At 45.0% G+C, this 18,098-nt stretch overlaps 1 protein-coding gene across 1 annotated transcript; it reads right to left on the bottom strand.

Moving 5' to 3' along the window:
- Nucleotides 1-1,270: 1,270 nt before the first annotated feature.
- Nucleotides 1,271-15,338, bottom strand: LOC107113617 (C-type lectin domain family 2 member D-like). The gene is made up of 7 exons (XM_015414965.1): nucleotides 15,216-15,338; nucleotides 12,698-13,237; nucleotides 9,798-9,896; nucleotides 8,034-8,218; nucleotides 5,534-5,637; nucleotides 2,982-3,151; nucleotides 1,271-1,387 (listed from the first exon to the last, which is right to left on the bottom strand). The coding sequence occupies exons 2-6, from the start codon at nucleotides 12,831-12,833 to the stop codon at nucleotides 3,040-3,042; spliced, it is 636 nt and encodes a 211-aa protein (XP_015270451.1). The 5' UTR covers nucleotides 12,834-13,237; nucleotides 15,216-15,338; the 3' UTR covers nucleotides 1,271-1,387; nucleotides 2,982-3,039.
- Between the last annotated feature and the right edge of the window lie 2,760 nt (nucleotides 15,339-18,098).

Genomic DNA, 18,098 nt, shown 5'->3' with positions numbered 1-18,098 from the left:
CATACAAAAAGTCAATAGATAAGAATTCTTATTTACATTACAAGTCTTCACATGCAGCTCACATTCGTAATGATATTCCATATGGACAATTTTTAAGATTGAAAAGAAATTCTACTGTAGAAAATGATTACTGCATAGCGGCAAATGGATTGGAAAGAGATTTTTTACAAAGAGGCTATCCCACCCAGAGGTCACTATAAGTGTTTGCGATGTGCAGCATGTCCATTGAGTGAGGAAACGAAATGTGTCTACTTTCCAGAAATTAACTATAGGAGAGAATTGAACAGTTACTCTTCATGTTCCACGAAGCGGGTCATTTATGTAATCACCTGCCCCTGTGGGCTAAAATACATTGGAGAATCGACACGGGCAATTAAGACTCGAATTTTGGAACATAAGTCCAAAATTAAACACAAACATATAGAAGCCCCCCTCGTAGACCATTTTATTTCAATGGGTCATAGATATGACGATTTTAAATTTGTAGTTATAGAAGTGATCCAGATTAGCAATTACTGTAGAAGAGATATTCGACAAACACTCTTGCGGCGAGAAGCCTTTTGGATTTTTAAATTAAACACTGTTTATCCATTTGGTTTGAATGCATCCCTGGATTTGACATGTTACTTATGAACACTTATAAATGGTTAGTGTATTTTATTTTACCTATGTGCATGGATTGTCATAGGAGTTGGTGATTTGTGTACTTGTTTATGAGTAGTAACAGGATCAGTGTGAAAAAACAGACCAGCAGGATATAATGCCTACATAGAATCCACCTGCTAAGGCATTCAGCAATTATAGCCCATTGCAGAACATAGCTGTAAGCATAGCTTTATGATGAAGTGGTGAGTGTTTTTACAATTATTTAAAATATTAACATTTATGTATGTGGAGTGATGTAATTATTATTGAATAACAATGAAAATGTATTGTAACAGCTATTGTTGTACTTTTTAGAATCAACAATATATTTTCAATACTTCACCAAGAGAAATGAATTGTTGACAGTTTATGTAAGGTTTCATACTATTTTTATTCTTATTCATACTATATATTTGCACAGTGTTATATATATTTTTAAATGAGACTTGTATTGTTGTATTTGATAAGGTACACATCCTTGTTCAGAAGAAGATCATTGTCGAAACAACACACCATTCCGGAGACCACCGTCTACATTCACTATATATGTTACTTATTTTCTGTTATTGTATATTATGATTTATGAATATATTACCAAGTGCTAAATTGTCACAGTTCTTTTTCCTTTTTTCATTTAACTTATTCCACAGCCATCTGTTTTCTTGGGATCTCTTAGCTTCAGCCCTCTTCCTCTCCTCTTTCATCTTCACCACAAGGGGGGCTCTGAAAATGGTCATCTCATCTATGGAGAAAGAAAGGAAGTCAGTAACACTTCCATATCGATGCTCAGGCTGGTTATTTGGCTTGTCTTTTGCAGGAGGCAAGGGACTACGGCTGAGTGGCGAGACATTTTTCCTCAGTCTTTTTATGTCATCATTTCTCAGAGTGCCAGACTGCTGACATCCACTCCAGATTTCTCAGTCCTTAGCACATCATTGGGGATGTTTAGCTCCAGGCGTGCATGGAAATTTGCAAAGACCCTACGCTCAAATATACAAGTCCAGCAATGCTTGATAGGCATTTTCAAGTGCTTCACTGCATGCCTGTTGAACACAGATCCACACACACAGGGTGTCCACATCCTGCTGCACAGGCTCCCTCCTCCACAAACATTGTATTTCCAACCAAGATAGGGGAGTAACCTGTTAATATAACATTGTCTACTGTAATGCTGAATGCTGTGCTGCCAAATGCAAGACCAGTTTGCACCCTCAAAATAGATACCAGAGTGATGGTCTGAGTGCTAGATTCAAGTTCAAAGTGGACACCATGAATGATGCCTATACAGTGCATTCTTACAATTCAATTAGTAACTTTAAAAAAATGCATAACTGAATCATCACCAGATACACAATATACAAAATCCATGTGTGTGCATGTGCACACACACACACTGACATGAATTATAGCCCTCTTATGGTTTCTAAAGCAGAATAAACTATCCATTCTTGTTCTGGGAGATTAGCAACTGTTGCAATTTTGCTCTTCCAAATGTCACTGTAGGAATCCTTGACTAGTCTCAAAATGTTAGCAGTTTGACATTTGAAAGCTATTTTCTCTTCCAGGGGCAAACAGAACATTGTTATAGTTTCCTTTTGTCCCAGAATGTCTCGCTTCCCACAGCAGGGGGGCCTTGAAAACCACCCACTTATATGGGGCTCTGGTGGTGCTTCACGGACTTGGAGGGGGGGATGGGATGTTTGCTTGCATCACACCAGCAGGCAATGTCACTTAAAACACAAGACCAGAGAGGTTTGGGTCAACTCCTAGAGCACTGCCCCAATGTGATTACATTAGTTCCAGTTTTGCACCATAAATGATGTCATGTACTGGTACAAAGCTGGTGTGTCTGTCCCCGCCTTCCAGTTCCTCCCAGCTGCAGTTGGCAACCCTCCCCGCCCACCTTAGACTTCCTGTGGTCCAGCATTTAAGTAACACTGTGAGTCCTGCTGTTTGGTTCAGCAAACTGGTTCTCCCTCTAAATTAGCATGTCCTCTTGGGCAGAGCTCCTGGCCTATTTCAAGTAGGTGGACCTCCCATCATAACTAGCTGCCGGGGTGGAGCTGAAATGATTATTTCCTGAGCCTGGACAGCCTTTGCAAGGAGAGCTGAATGGCATCAATTCTGGATTAGGGTCAGATTGTAAGATTCTGGGGCGTGATAATGGACATCTATGTAAATAAACATACCTGTCTGTCCTCGACCAATATTAACAGAGTATTAGAAACACATCGTAAGTCTAGTGCTCTCTTTTCTGAAGAAGGCAGTGAAGGCTGACCAGAACTTCGTACTGCTTAGGCGAAGGCAAAGCAGGGGGTCCAGCACATTCTGAGTACCTCCGCGCGTGTGTTCCGTGGGGACCAGAAGCTCACGTGATGCACAGAGAGCCCTGTGTCATCTCAGAATTGGTTTACTGCAGATCCACGGTTCTTCTCTTGAGCAGCTGGAGCTGGCAATACCTTGTTGGTTCATATACGCACAGCTTCCTCCTCCAAGAATTGTAAACCTGGAGTGTAAGAAAATGGAGTTGTACATTTTTGCTAAGAGAAGGAGGGGGGCGATTATCACCTTTCCTCAGCTGGAGGAAAGGGCTGTCAAAAGTTGCAGCTGACTTATGGCAACCCCAAGGTAAGAGATGTTCAGAGGTGGTTTACCATTGCCAGCCTCTGCACAGTGACTACAGACTTCCTTGGAGGTCTCCCATCAAAATACTAACCAGGGCTAACCCTGCTTAGCTTCTGAGTTCTGACAAGATCAGGCTAGCCTGGGTCATCCTCAGCTGAAGACCCCTACTTTGTCTTGCATGCCCTCCCCGGGAGACCATGGCCCCCCCCAAGACCAGCATTTTAGTGAGGGGGGGAATGAAGCCCTGTTCCATTGTTGGAAATACTCTCCCTTAGGGATTTACCACAGGTCCATGACTGAGTCCAGTGTTCCCTCTAAGCTGAGTTAGTGTGAGCCAGCTCACAGTTTTTTAGCCTCCGGCTCACAGATTTTTGCCTTGGCTCAGGAAGGAGGGCTCCAGAACACACTAATTTATGCAGTAGCCAAATCACCTGCTCACAACTTTAATGCCAGTAGCTCACAAAGTACAATTTTTGCTCACAGGACTCTACAGCTTAGAGGGAACATTGATCTGTGTCCTTAAAATTCTTTAGAATACATGACTCTACAGAGCAGCTGGAGAGAGAGACTGCAAGCTGGAAGAAGAGGCAAGTTGTAGAAGGACCACAGAGGAAGCCTTGGAAGGGCTGTTGTGTCAACCCCTGAAGAAGTTCAAGACTTAGAAGAGAGAGGAAAAAGAGACTGGCGCAGCATACACCTGAGAAACAGCAAGTGTCTGGAGGAGGCTACAAGGACAGAGCAGAGAGGCAGAGCAGATAGAAGGAACCAATGAAGATGATCTGGAACAAGGCTGTAAGTCAGCTTTGTTTTTTTGCTTCAGAAAGTGGCTAATTAAGAGGTGGCTTAGAGGTTAAGATGCTGAACTGCAGACCAGAAGGTCAGTAGCTCGGCAGTTCAAGACCCGAGTGCCGCATGACAGAGTGAGCTCTCGTCTCTGGTCCCAGCTCCTGCCAACCTAGCAGTTTGAAAGCAAGAAACTGCAAGTAGATAAATAGGTACCACTTCAGTGGGAAGGTAACAGCGTTCTGTGCGCCTCGGTGTCTAGTCATGCCGGCCACATGACCACAGAAATGTCTTCGGATAGCGCTGGCTCTTTGGCTTGGAAATGGAGATGAGCACCGCATCCCTAGAGTCGGATTCAACTGACTTTCGAGCAAGGGAAACCTTTACCTTTAAGGTGCCCTTTGGAAAAGAAGAATTGCTCTTCAGAGACAAAAAGGGATTGGTGAGCAATAAAAGAAAGCTCTGTAGGACTGTAGGCACTGAAAGCACACTTTAGGGAACTGTGGTAATTGTAGTCTACAGTATAAGGATTCTTCAGTATAACTGATTGAGAAGTTAGTTTTCTTGCATTATTGGTAGATCTTAAGGCCCCATGGCATTCAGGTATTACAGGTTAGGAATTCTATATGTATTTGGTGTAGAAGTCTGTGGAGAGTAATTTCTGTAAGATAAGCAAAAGGTATATTGGTCTGAGACCAATAAACATCACACATAGGTTTCAAGAAGTATGATTGGGGGGCTGGACTAGATGACCCTGGAGGTCCCTTCCAACTCTATGATTCTGTGATACTAATGAACGGTAATATGCTTCAGACTTTTTAAGAAAATCAGGCTGAATAATAGACAACCCTGTTGAAAGTTAGCAATGAAAAAGATGAATTCAGTAAAATTGGAGTGGTGGTGGTTAACTATATCAAAGAACAGTTCTTTCACACCACCGTAGACATTCCCTTTCAATTATATTTTGTACTTAGTCCTTACAATGTAAAGTGCCTAATTTCTTTCATCAGGAAACGTGGTACCAAACAGCCTTAGGAACAGAACTAGTTGTCTTCCGCTTTTTATGTCTTAATAAATAAAAAACACAGTTTCATTGAGTGAAACGAGACATGGACTATATAATATATCTTTTTCTTTTCTCCATACCTTATGAAAGTAAGCTTTTGTAAGCAAGAGCCTGTTTGGTCAGACTGGGGTTGCCAGCTCCTGGTTGGGAAACTCTTGGAGATTTGGCAGTGGACTCTAGGGAAGGTGAGGTTTGGCCAGTGCTGTTCATAAGACTGCATTCCTACTTTTTCTCTTCTGTTTTCATTTTGGTTGAAATGTAGTTTAAAATGCACTGGGAATGCAGAATTACCAGATATCCTTAGAGATGTTCCGAATGGCCTTAACTATTCCGTAGCCAGTACTACTGAATAATTTAGCAGAAGTTCTGGTTTCTGGACTTGGCCTGCTTGAAACATACAGAAGAGAGACTCACCAGCCGTTGAAAATGGTACCATCGATCCATGTCCAGGGCTGACTTTGATTTCTTTCGAGACCAATCCAGTGGTCTGAAAAACCTTTGTAGCGCATCATAAATTCCTGAAAAAAGAAAAGTTTGTCCGTGTTACTGATCCTACTCTGGGTGTGCCCCATTTGATTCTCTGTAGAAATTACATGAAACACATACAGATCATCTATAAGACAAAGGCCTTATCAAGATGGTAATACAGAGAACAATTTCAAGATGGAAAATAAAATTATCTGCCATTGTTAGGATGAATTCTGGGTCTGGAAACCACTGATGATGAAATAAGATGAAATTGGATTGTTTTCCCCAATAAGGAGATGATTTAGCTTACAAAGGAAGGGCATGCTTTAAAAGCTGGGCAAGGAAGGTCATTTCTTAAACTAAATAAGACTTTCTCCCAGCACATGTCTGTGAGCAGCTCACATAGCCCATCTTAGCCTGAGCTTGTCAGAGATTGGAAACTAAGCAGGGCTGGCCATGGTTAACACTTGGATGGGTGACCCTAAAGGAAGACTGGGCTTGCTATGCAGAGTAAGGCCATGGTAAACCATCTCAGCTTTTTCCTTGTCTGGAACGCTAAGTGGATGGAGTTGCCATGAGCCAGTTGCAACTTTAATGTATGTTCTTCTTCACACTTGTGAGGTAGTCACTTATTTTCTCCACATGATCCCACTCATGTCAGGCATTGTGCAGAGAAATTTTATAGTATCTCATGCTGTGCAAAAATTAAGGCTGCGGGTACCAGCAGTTATTTGTCTGATTAGAAGCCAAACTACACATTACCCAAAGTTTCCAGAGACATTAAGAATAAAAGCATATGTGGGAGGTCTCCAATATGATCACAGGCAGGGATCCCCAGTTCTTTCCATCTCCCTACTCAGAACCACACACAAAACACACCCACTGCAACCTGCTTTCCAACCCAGAAAGAGAAGAAATACAGATACTGATATCTTTTTTCCAGGTAGGTGGAGAGGGGAGATTCTGAACAGCAAAACAACCTAGGAAAGATTCAATCCCTTCCTCCCCACCTCCTGACATCTGACCCAGCACCTGATTTTGATTACCAGAAGACAGGCAAGGAAGAATCATACACATACGTGGTTTGCCCTGTGACTCGCTTTCTCAAAATGGTTGGTGGGCATCAGGAAAGGTATTGGCAGGCACCAGCTTGGGGACCCCTGTCTTAGATGCTTCCCCCCAAACCGACAAATTCTCATCAGTTGTGTGTAAAATTTTGTATAGTAACTCATGATAGTTACTTTGGAATTTGCAAATAGTTAAACGGAATTTGGAAATGTAGAGGCAGTTATGCTGGGGGGGGGGGGAGAAGGTGCTTCTTCCATGGCCTGTTTATGAGCTTCCGGCAGGGGAACAGGATGCTCTAGGTCCTGGCTCTGACCTGCCAGCTGGGGTCTTCTTACGTGTCACCATCATACAATTTAGCATTCAGATGTGAAACCGCATCTTCTAAATTAAGGAGCTCTGTTTCTGTCTATAAAAAGGAGACTTATTTAGAGAACCAAGATTTCTGAAACCGAAGACACTGTGCTTTCCTTGCAGGTGCTTGGATTTAAATGTATGCCCTGCTAGACTGAGAACTGGAGACATCGGTGCATCACTGCTCCCGGTAGCAGCATATGTATTTAGGCTGTCATCTACGCTGAAGGGAAAACATGCATGCATGCCAGCCTCCCAGAAGCTCATGCTCAGTGGGGTGGCAGCACAACTGGGCTTCCTGCCAGTCAGAGGTCCATGCAGAGCTTGGAGAGATGCAACTCGTCCTGATGAGCATCAGTTTCAGAGGGACTAATGATCACTGGGATCTAGGCAGCACCATCCCAATAAAGGCACATGAGTATTTTCAGCAGGGCTTTTTTGGTAGGAAAAGGCCAGCAGGAACTCATTAGCATTATAGGCCACACCCAACAGCAGAAACTCATTAGCATATTAGGCCACACCCATGACAGCACATCTCATTAGCATATTAGGCCACACCCCATGCCTTCCCTTGGCTGCCTAGGCAACCCCCCCCCTGAAGGGGTTTGCTTGAGTGCCCCGTGGCTGCGAGGAGCCTGGGCAAGTCAGCCCTCGGAGGGGAGACATTTAAATGCCTCCCCAATCCTTCCAGCCGCCCCCCCTGGCCTGCCCACCTCGGAGTCGCTGGGGGGGTCACTCTCCAGGCCTTCCCTCTGTAGCCACGCATGTGCAGAGGTTTCGGCTGTAGGTGTGGCCAACTCAGAAGCCAGCCAGAACTCCATTCCTGTGCGTTCATCCCGAAAAATAGCCCTGATTTTCAGGATTTAAGCTTTGAAACCCAAAATTACAAAGATTAAAATTTTAACATGGGCAGCTGAAGCAGTGTAATCCACCCTCCTTTCCTCGGTGCGTCTATATTCTGTGCGGAATCCCTAAGCTTCCATCTCTAGGCTTCCATCACTGTATTCTTAAATAAATACAGGCTCACCATCTCTTCTTGGGAATCAACCACGGCCAAAGAAGCGTTGAGAGAAGAACAGTGTTTCTTGCTAGATGTCCAGTTTCCTTCAGCCTTTGCAAAATAGTAGCATCTCCCTTGGTATCCAATCCAGCCACTTGGACAGGAGACCACTGGGCAAGTAGGACAAACTGGAGACAGTCCCCTTGGCCTCACTGGAGATAAAAAGCATTTCAGAAGGTGAGTTACTGTAACGCGAGCCGGTGTGGTGCAGTGGTAAGACTGTCGGACTAGTATCTGGGAGACCAGAGTTCAAATCCCCACTTGTGTCATGGAAGCTCACTGGGTGACGTTGGGCACATGCTCTAAGACTAACCTACCTTGCAGAGTTGTTGCGAGGATTAAATGGAGGAGAGGAGAACAATGTAAGCCCACTGGGAAGAAAGGCGGGGGTACAAATGAATTAAATAAATAAAAATGGTCATAGTATAATTGAAACTTTAGCTGCAATCAGATGAATTTGATTTGCACCTTATCTAATCAGAATTTCAGATTTCTCAATGAAACTTGAATGTAAGAAGAGCCCTGCTGGATAGGACCAGTGGTCCATCAAGTCCTGCATCCTGTCTCACACAGTGGCTAACCTGTTCCTCCGGAGGGCCAACGGCAGGGCATAGAAGCAGAGCCCTTCCTCTGATGTTGCCTCTTGACACTGGGGTTCAGAGGCTGAGTACCTCTGAGCATGGGGGTTCTCTCTAGTCACCATGACTAGTAGACACTGTTAGACGTATCCTCCAAGAATCGGTCTAAGGATCAGAAGGTAGAAAACTTCCTCTGCTCTTGAATAATAGATCGGTCGCTGGACACTGAAATGCTGTACAGATAGGAAAGGGCTGCTCTGCAAACCAACCCACTTTGTAAACCATTCATTAGGAGACAGAGAGGTACCTCCCTTGAACAGTAGAACATTTAAGATCCACAGTACATATTTTTAACCAGCAGCAGCCTTCCGTGAATGCAGGTGCTTGGTCTGAAGACCACAGTTCTAATTTGTTTCAGAATCTTGATACCATGAAGGGATGTGATAATCTCAGTTGTGATCTGGCTAGGGTTTTTTTTGGTGCGTGTGGTTAACAGTTTTGACTAAAGTTTCCATGAGGCTCAGGCTGCTGTCTTATTTCCATATTGCTTTTCAAAGCAGTTTGCAGCCTAACTTATTTTAACCTTACTGCTTAGAGCAGCAGTTCTCAACCAGTAGTATGCGTACCACTTGTGGAATACAGAAGCAGTCTAGGTGGGATGCAGGGTTTCCATAACAATTACTAACAATTAGCTCTCTCACCCTGTGGGCCAGTGTGATCTGCCATCTTTTCCCAACCCTGGCTGCCATGGATTATCCATCTGTGACCTTTGGCCATGCTGGCAGTAATAACAGAATACCTGTAAACATATAAATGTCCTTCTCAAGAAAAGTGAGATTTTTGTTCTTGTAACAGTGGGACCAAAGTCCTTTGACAGAATGATTGGTAGGCCATAAGACAGGGCAGATTCAGAAGCACTAGCTTAGACCACCCATATGGGCTCATTGGCCTACTTGAAGTACATACAAAAACATGCTTGCGCTTCTGGGCTAATAAAGTGAACACAAAGAAGACTAATAAGTGACGTCTGGGGAAGAGACCACGATGTCTGAGACAACAGGGTGGTTGATAGGCATTAATTTCTATATATAATTAAAGCTGTTCATAACTGACAGAAAACAGCATCACGGGATCAGTGGGGCTCTTCACTCACCTGATAAGACAAGGAGGGCAATGACCAGGGCGAGATTAAGTATCACACTCACACCCGCAATGAAAAAAGCTGGTGTGCGTTTGACACAAAAATGCAATCCTGTAGAGGAAAAAAACAACTGTTAATGCTTCCCAGGATTCAGTGCGGTTCTAGGCAGGGCTGTCAAGTAAGCAAAAGATGTTGTTCTGAGCAGCTTGTTCCAGACACTGAGCTCCTGCTTTTGACTGCTCAGTCTCCTTTCCTGCTAGGACAGGATTTCTGACTGGACATTGGATATGCTGAACCAAAGCGTTCTCCAGCTGACAGCACAGAGCTCTTGCTGGACAGGTTTGTCTGGCCCACCCCAGTGAACACCACCACGCTGGAGCCAGACATAAATTTAGAACTGCCACTTAGCTTAAAACCTGTAATCAAGAACTAGAACAGCCCTTTAATTTTTTCAAGTAATTGAAAGTAGGTATGATTTTTAATCAGACACGATTCTCTCAACCAACTGCAGGAAAACAAAACAAAGTGTCTTTGTAGCAGGACAAGGGCGGTCAATGTTGTTTTGCTGACCTTTTAAGAGGGCTAATTCAGCATCCTGTTTGTTTCCCATGGCCAGTCAGATGCTTCTGGGGGAAGCAACCCTTTCATGTCGCCCCCCCCCCCATCCTGTTTATAAGGCTACATAAACCCAGATCAAACATGGCTTTTAGCTATTTTAGATGTGGTTTAATTTCCTGCATGACATGGTGACATCTGGAGATCTAATTTACTGTTGACATTGTTCAAATAGACTTCTGGAGGTCTCTCTGCAACTGGAAAAGTGGGTTGAGCACATATACCACAAGCAATGATTCCTTTGTCAAATTCCTTTCAACTGACTGAACTATTGATCTCCAGATAGTGACTAGGATATTAGATTTGCATTGAAAAGACCCAAATTCATATCCTAGGGAGCAATCCAATCAGATCCACTTGGAAGTATGTCTCATGTTACTCTGTGGAACTTACTCCCAGGTAAGTGTCTGTAGTGTATCATGATCCAACCGCATGGTCAGCTTGGGCACCACGTGGTCAAGCGCAAGCGTCGAGCTTCGCTATGACAGAAAAAGGAGGATGCGGATCCTAGCCCGCACCAATCAGAGGGCTAGGCTCCGGGCCGAGAGCCTGTGGGACTCTCGGCCACTAGTTTGGACCTATTGGGAAGTGGGGGGGGGGGTTATGGGTAGTGGATTCACGGGGGATATAAGCCAGCCTGCAAGCCGGCTAAATTTGTCTTGTTCCGCAATAAATAAAGTATGCTAAGCTGAAATCACTTGTCCATCTGCGTACTTTTCAGTGTCCTTAGACTAACAGCCTGACTGAGCTTGTTTACTAGATGGTCTTGGGCCGGTTACACTCTCTCAGCCTAAGCTATCATACACAGTTGTGGCAAGGATAAAGGAGACCAAATGCATCCCTAATGTACTCCCAGATACTGATGAAATAATTAAGTGACAAAGCCATTTTAATTATTCCCAATAGTATAATATTTATTTATTCAGAACAGGGGAGGGTGGTATAAAAGCCTAATTAAATAAATAAGAAATAAACATTTATTAGCTGCTTTTCTACCTTACTGAACTCAAGGCAGCTTACAACATAAAACAGAATACATGAGAATACATGAAGTACATAAGAGAACAAATTACAACCACAGTTTAAAACTTCAGATGGGTAAAAGAGCTGTGCTAATCAAATGTCATTCTAAATAAAACTGTCACCAGCAGCCTCCTAAAGATTCAAAGTGAGGGGGGCCAGGTGTACCTCCCTGGGGAGGGTGCTCCATAATCGTGGGGCTGCCACTAAAAAAAACCCCTCTCATGTACCACCAAGTGAGCTTCAGACTTCAGATGCGTGTGCTGTAACTAACAGGTGCTTTTTCCAAACAGAAGAGTTAATATATGTTCTTGCTGAAGAGGACTCAAATTGTGCCTCTGCATTCACAGAATCCTGCCAATAATTACATTGCCTCAGACTGATTTGGAGGACTAGCCAGGCCTGTAGCCAGGATTTTTTAAATCGGGGGCATTTGAATTCCTTAGGGGGCACTGGCTAATCAAATTAATCCAGGGGAGAAGGCCGTGACACCCTGGGCTGGATGGGAAATCAGAGGGCCTTGCCAACAAGTCAGGGGTCTAGCCCCAAGATGCCCCACTGTAGCTACGGGCCTGGAGCTAGCAAAAGTGGTACCATTTCTCAGCCCATATGAGTTGTACAGGTCCCTATTCTATTGTTTGCTTTACTATAAGAAACTGTTTGCTGCTGCACTGTGACATACTGTGAGAGACAGGGAAAAAGAGTCACACAGGGAGATACACGACTGGAAGCAGTGCACACTCAAATCTTACCAGAAAAGTAGACCATCAATACTGTAATAACTAATTTCACACATTTCCTTTACTGCTTGTTAGTCTACCACATATTTTTTGCTGTTGTGTGTGTTACTGTGATAATTCGTAATTAACACAAATAATGAAATCTGAGATTGACAAATGCAAGTCTCAAGGTCCACTCTGCCAAACTATCTTCCTTTGTCGTTCTTGCATTGCCCTGTGCCTAGCTCTAATTTAACTGGCTATAGAATACAGACACTTGAATGGATTGCAAAAAGGGTCAGCATCAAAATGTGTTTTCCACTGAAAACCTATGGAAGTTACAAAAGCAAAAATCAACAAAGGTCGCATGCTTTAAACCAAAAAGAGGGGAAGATTATGTGTATACTCCAAAAGGGACAATGCCCAGAGCTTCCCTGAGGAAGGGTGGAATGAAAGCACAAATCATCATAGTTTGGCATTTCTAGGTCACCCTAGCCACAAATTGTCATCTTCCCTGACACCAGGTGGAGGCAGAAGTCCTGCCTATGCTTTACTTACCAAGTGGAGGTTTCAAACTGGCTGCTTCATGTTTGTTTAGGTATACACTGATGCTTCCATTACTTTCTCCATTCTCTTTTATATGTGAGTTTACGGGATGATACCCCTCTGGTTTCTTATTTTCAGATCCAGCCATCTTCTCTTTCTTCCCAGAAGGTTACACAAACTCTAAATTATCTTTCAGGGAGTTAACCCAGAGGTCCTGTTTATGCTGAACTTGGCCTCTTCTGTTAGTGCGATTTCCCCCAAAAAAAACAGATGAATGGATGACAGCCTAAAGCAGAGTTTGGTTATGTTATGTGATCAGGGAAAACACAATGTAAATACCACTTAATGGTGTGTTTTGCTCTGAACCCTTGTCCAGCCAAACTGGATGTTATATATCTTTCGATGTTGCACTTAAAAATAATTGTGGTGACTATGTTTGCAGCTTAATAAAACAGAAATAATGAAAGGCCATAAAAGCGTCTGTTCCTCCTTTCTCGCAGAACTTGAAGTGCCTGTTCCTCCTTCTCCTCCTCCTCCTTCTTGGTCAATGCCCTTATGGAGAGAAGTTACAAAACAGAAATTATTTCTTATTTTCAAACCTTTAATAATGCATATTTCTATTGCCTTCCGCCTACTAATAACAATCTGAAATATATTATTTTACAGAGCTTTCTTCCCATTGTGTTAGAAAAATCAGTAATAGGTTTATAATGTGAGATTTTATAACTGATCCCTCCAGCTAGGGGGAGTGAACCACAAATCAACAGCAGAGTATCTGCTTGGCTTGCAGGAGGTCTCAAGTTCACCCTTTGACAGCTGGAAGAATCAGAGAGTAGGTGACCTGAAAGACCCCTCTGCCTGAGGCCCTGGAGAGCAGCAGCCAGTCAGAGCAGCTGAGCCTGATTAGACTAAGGGTCTGATTCCATATCAAGCAACTTCTCATGTGTGTTAACTGTGTGGTGAATCAACAAATCTGGGATGGAGCTGAAGTGATGGGAAAATGTCCTCTGACCCTGGCCTTATATTAGGTGGCTGTCGTAGGCTCAGGAGCAAGGACACTAGAAAGCTAGGGCAACCCATTTTAAATTGTAATCTCCTCAGGACAGGGACCTATTGTTTTGGTGTAAAGTTCCATACATTGTAATGGCAATCATATAATATAAAGATTATACATCCATCACAGACGGTTTTGAAACCGTGGAATAGGCAAGGCATAACTGGACAGAAAGCCACATCTATCCCACACCTAGCAGCCTCTAAATGCTAAACCACAGGGACCTCGGTTCTCCCACACAGCTCTCTGAAAGAGGGAGAAATGAACCCTGCACGCAGCACAAAGCTACCAGGTACTCGAAGCTGCCTTTTACTGAGTCAGACAATTGGTCCCTCAAGGTAATTCTAGTCTGTGTCGCCTGGCAGCTGCTTTCCCCAGTCTCAGGTGGAGGGCTTCCACATCACCTGCTACCTGATCCTTTTTAGCAGGAGATGGAAGGGACCTTCTGCAGGCCAAGCAGATGCTTTAGTACCGAACCACCCTGGCATTTCTCTCAGTATAACACAACATTTGGCAGCAGCCTTAACACTCTATAATGGATGCTGCATTTCTACCAGAATGAAATGGAATTGTGAAATTCAGAATGAAATTCCTTGTGAAATGGGTTGCCCAGTGAAGAAGCTCCATGAATGTTCAGAAAGAGCTGTATAAAACAAGAGTTTTTTAAAGGGGGGCTTTTGGTTGATCTGATGCTATTTGTGACTCTTACAACTGTTTAATGCCTTCTCCTTTGAAGATTATGATATAATTGCTGTTTGATTTGGAAACACAAACAGCAAAGACATCTGAAACAAGAACTTGCACCCCTTTCAGTCATGAATTTACACAGCCCACCCAATTCCCCTCCTAAACTTTAGCTGAGCAAACTTATCTAGAAAAGCGTGAAGGTGAATTGTATTTCCCCAGCTATGCTCGGTAAGCAGCCCAGACAGAAATGAACTGCACTTGTGTGAATTTGTACATGAAACAAGCATTTTCAGCAGCAACTTGCTACGCTCTGCCCTGTATGACTGGACAGACACTCTCCTTTGTTACCTCCGTTCATCAACCCACCTCAGGCTTCACGGAGGTTTCCCTCTTTACCAAATAATGCTGGGTTTATGGGGCAGTTTTATGGGAAAACTCACTGCAAGGCCAAAAGTAAACCAACCGTTGGAAACGTTCAAAAGCAGAAATGAAGAACGTGTAATGCCTTTTATTAAGGCCAACCAAACTGACACAGAACAGGGGGGGGGGGGGGGAATGCTGTGCAGCACAGCAGAACTGCTGTCAACCCTATGTTTGGGAGCTTCTCGGAGGCGTCCAGCAGACCCCCCCAACTGCTGCACTAAATCCCAACAAGGCAACACTCTCCCCGCGCGCGCACCCCCTCCTTCTGCTCCCTCCCCTGGAATGCGCGCGCTCTCCCCCTGCCCTTCTCCACGGGAAGGCGAATGCAACCACCCCCTCCCCCACCGGGCCCCCATTTCTATTTACCTGTCCAGCAAAGAGATGCAGCAGAAACGACCTCGGAAACTTAAGCCCCAGGCATCGCTGTCAAAGCTGAGAGGAAGAACAAACAACTTCTCCTTTGCTTGAACCAAACAGCCATTGAGGAGACGAGAAGCTAAACCTTGTTTGTGGTGCCAGAGGCGCCTCAAACAATATATATACAGGGGGTGGTGCCAGAGGGCGGGGAAAGGGAAGGGAAGTGCCGCCCACAGCCGCAGCGAGCCTTTTTTGAATGCGCCGAGCGGGCCAGTGGTGGGGGAAAAAAACCTCCTTCAAAAGCTTCCGTTTAAAAAACAAACTCAAATGGAAATCGTGAGAAAGAGTTTTACGGCACCACAAAGACTAACGAGTGTTTTTATTCTAACGAAGGTTTTTACGGCAGAGCGCCTGCCTCCCCTGATGCTTCTTTTAAAAAGCCAGTCTTTTAACGTCAGCTTTATTTTTGCTACTACAGTCAACGTGAGGGCTTTCTGGAATGAGTGGTTACAATGGAAATTAGCGTACAGGATGTTAAGTCCGGGGCTTAACAATGAGTCTGAGAGTGATTTCAGCGAAAACTCAGGTTTATTCAGCTCCAGGATCACTTCACCAACACGGTACAACATCTGATAGCCCGAACAGTTTGTCCATTGAAACTGCTCGGTATTTAAACATTCCCGGCTAATATAGCCACGCCTACTTTACAGATAACAACCTATCAGGTTGATCACATAAAGACCAATAATACTCGTTCCTGTTCGCTTGGTCAGTGGCACTCCGCTTGACTCTGGGACCTCAGAGTCAGGAACATTCCCGTCTGTTACTGGTGGTTCAAGATTAGGGGTCTGCCCTGTCTCTTGCCCACTACTGTAGCCCTCAGGCTCTACAGTACCTGCCTCTTCTAAAGGTCTTGGGAATTCCTCAGTGGACTCAGCCGGCTGCACAGTGGATCGGTCAGTTGCCCACCGTTGCCTCAGCTGGTCTATGTGCCTACGCCACTTGCGACCATCTGCAAGTCGTACCACATACATTCTAGTGCCGATTACATTGGTGACAGTGGCTGGGAGCCACAAGTGACCACTGGCATAGTTACGAGCATACACTTTTCCCCCAGGCTCGTATGTCCGGACCTTCAGACTTTCGGTCTGCTGTTGAGGTTTTAGATCATTCAAATCTGGATGCAACCTGTCTAACAGCGTTGCTAAACGGTGACCCATTAACATCTCGGCCGGGCTGTGGCCGGTCGCCGAACAAGGGGTAACATGTTGTCTCAACAAAAACGATGCAAGTTTCACCCCCCAATCACCACATACCAGCTTTGCAAGGGCTTCTTTAGTTGTTCTAACCATTCTCTCCGCCTGGCCGTTGGAGGCCGGGTGGAATGGGGCCGCTGTCATTTGTCTGATTCTGTTGTCAGACAAAAACCTTCTGAACTCCTCAGAAGTAAATTGTGCGCCGTTGTCACTCACGAGTACGTCTGGCAGCCCGTGAGTGGCAAACAACTGTCGCAGCACAGTGACGACAGCACTAGAAGTGGTCGAGCGCATGTACGCCACTTCTAGCCATTTTGTATAGGCGTCCACAATTACCAAGAACATTTGCCCTTGTACCGGCTCTGCGAAGTCGAGGTGCAGTCTCGACCAGGGTTTTCCCGCCGACTCCCATCTCTGCGGAGTGGCGGTTGGCGGTTCAGGCCTAGCGTGCTGACAAGGCTCACACACCCGAACCCATTCCTCTATGTCCGCATCTAGCCCAGGCCACCAAATGTATCCGCGGGCTAGCGCTTTCATATGGACCATGCCAGGATGGCCCTTGTGAAGTGAATTCAGCACTTTTTGTCTTAGTTTGCGAGGTACCACCACCCGGTTTCCCCACAACAAGCATCCCTTAGCTACTGACAGTTCATTTTGGCGCGCTTTAAAACATTTGAACTCCGGCTCCACAGTTCCCATAGGCCACCCCTCCAAACCCAGTTCAGGACTCTGGAAATTACAATGTCCTTAGCGGACGCAGCCGCAATGTCCTTTGAAGTAATCGGGGCTTGGGGCAGTTCATCAATTGCTAACACCTCGTTAGCTGGAGCCGGGTCCGAGTCCAGGCCAGGCAGAGGGCAGCGACTCAGAGCGTCCGCATGTCCAATTGCCTTACCCAGCCGGTGTTCCAGATCGTAGTCGTAGGCTGACAGAAACAGAGCCCACCTCAGCATGCGCGCCAACATGATGTTGGGAAGTTGCCGGTCCGGGGCAAATATTCCCAACAACGGCTTGTGGTCAGTCACAAGGAGGAATCTACGACCGTACAAAAAGTCGTGAAATTTCTTTACAGCGGAGACGAGCGCCGGTCCCTCCTTGTCAATTTGTGCATAGTTCTTTTCAGCACTTGACAAAGAGCGGGAATAAAACGCGACGGGGGCTTCCTCCCCGTTTGGCATTATATGACTGAGCACCGCCCCCACCCCAAAAGGAGACGCGTCTGCAGCCAAAACCAACATTTTCTCATCATCATAATGAGTTAACACTGCATTGGAAGCAAGGAGTGCTTTGACTCCCTCGAATGCTCGTACCTGCTCTGTACCCCACCGCCATTTTGCATCCTTGTGTAGGAGCGCATGTAATGGGGCCGCTACCAATGCCTTGTGAGGGAGGAAGGCATGGTAGAAATTAAGGAGTCCAAGGAATGCCTGGAGCTCCTCTTTGTTCTGTGGACATGGGGCATTTTTAATAGCTTTTACCTTGTCCTCTGTGGGGTGGACACCTTGTTCGTCAATCCTGAACCCCAAAAATTCCACACTGGGAACACCCACAATACATTTGGACTGTTTTACCTTTAGTCCTGCCTCGGAGAAGCGTTTCAGCACTTCTCGGACCCTGGACATAAGTTCCTCATCGG

This window comes from Gekko japonicus, unplaced genomic scaffold (assembly GCF_001447785.1).
Source record: "Gekko japonicus isolate JY-2015 unplaced genomic scaffold, Gekko_japonicus_V1.1 scaffold1695, whole genome shotgun sequence".
NCBI classification, from domain to species: domain Eukaryota; kingdom Metazoa; phylum Chordata; class Lepidosauria; order Squamata; family Gekkonidae; genus Gekko; species Gekko japonicus.
This window is presented reverse-complemented; position numbering and strand designations above follow the sequence as displayed.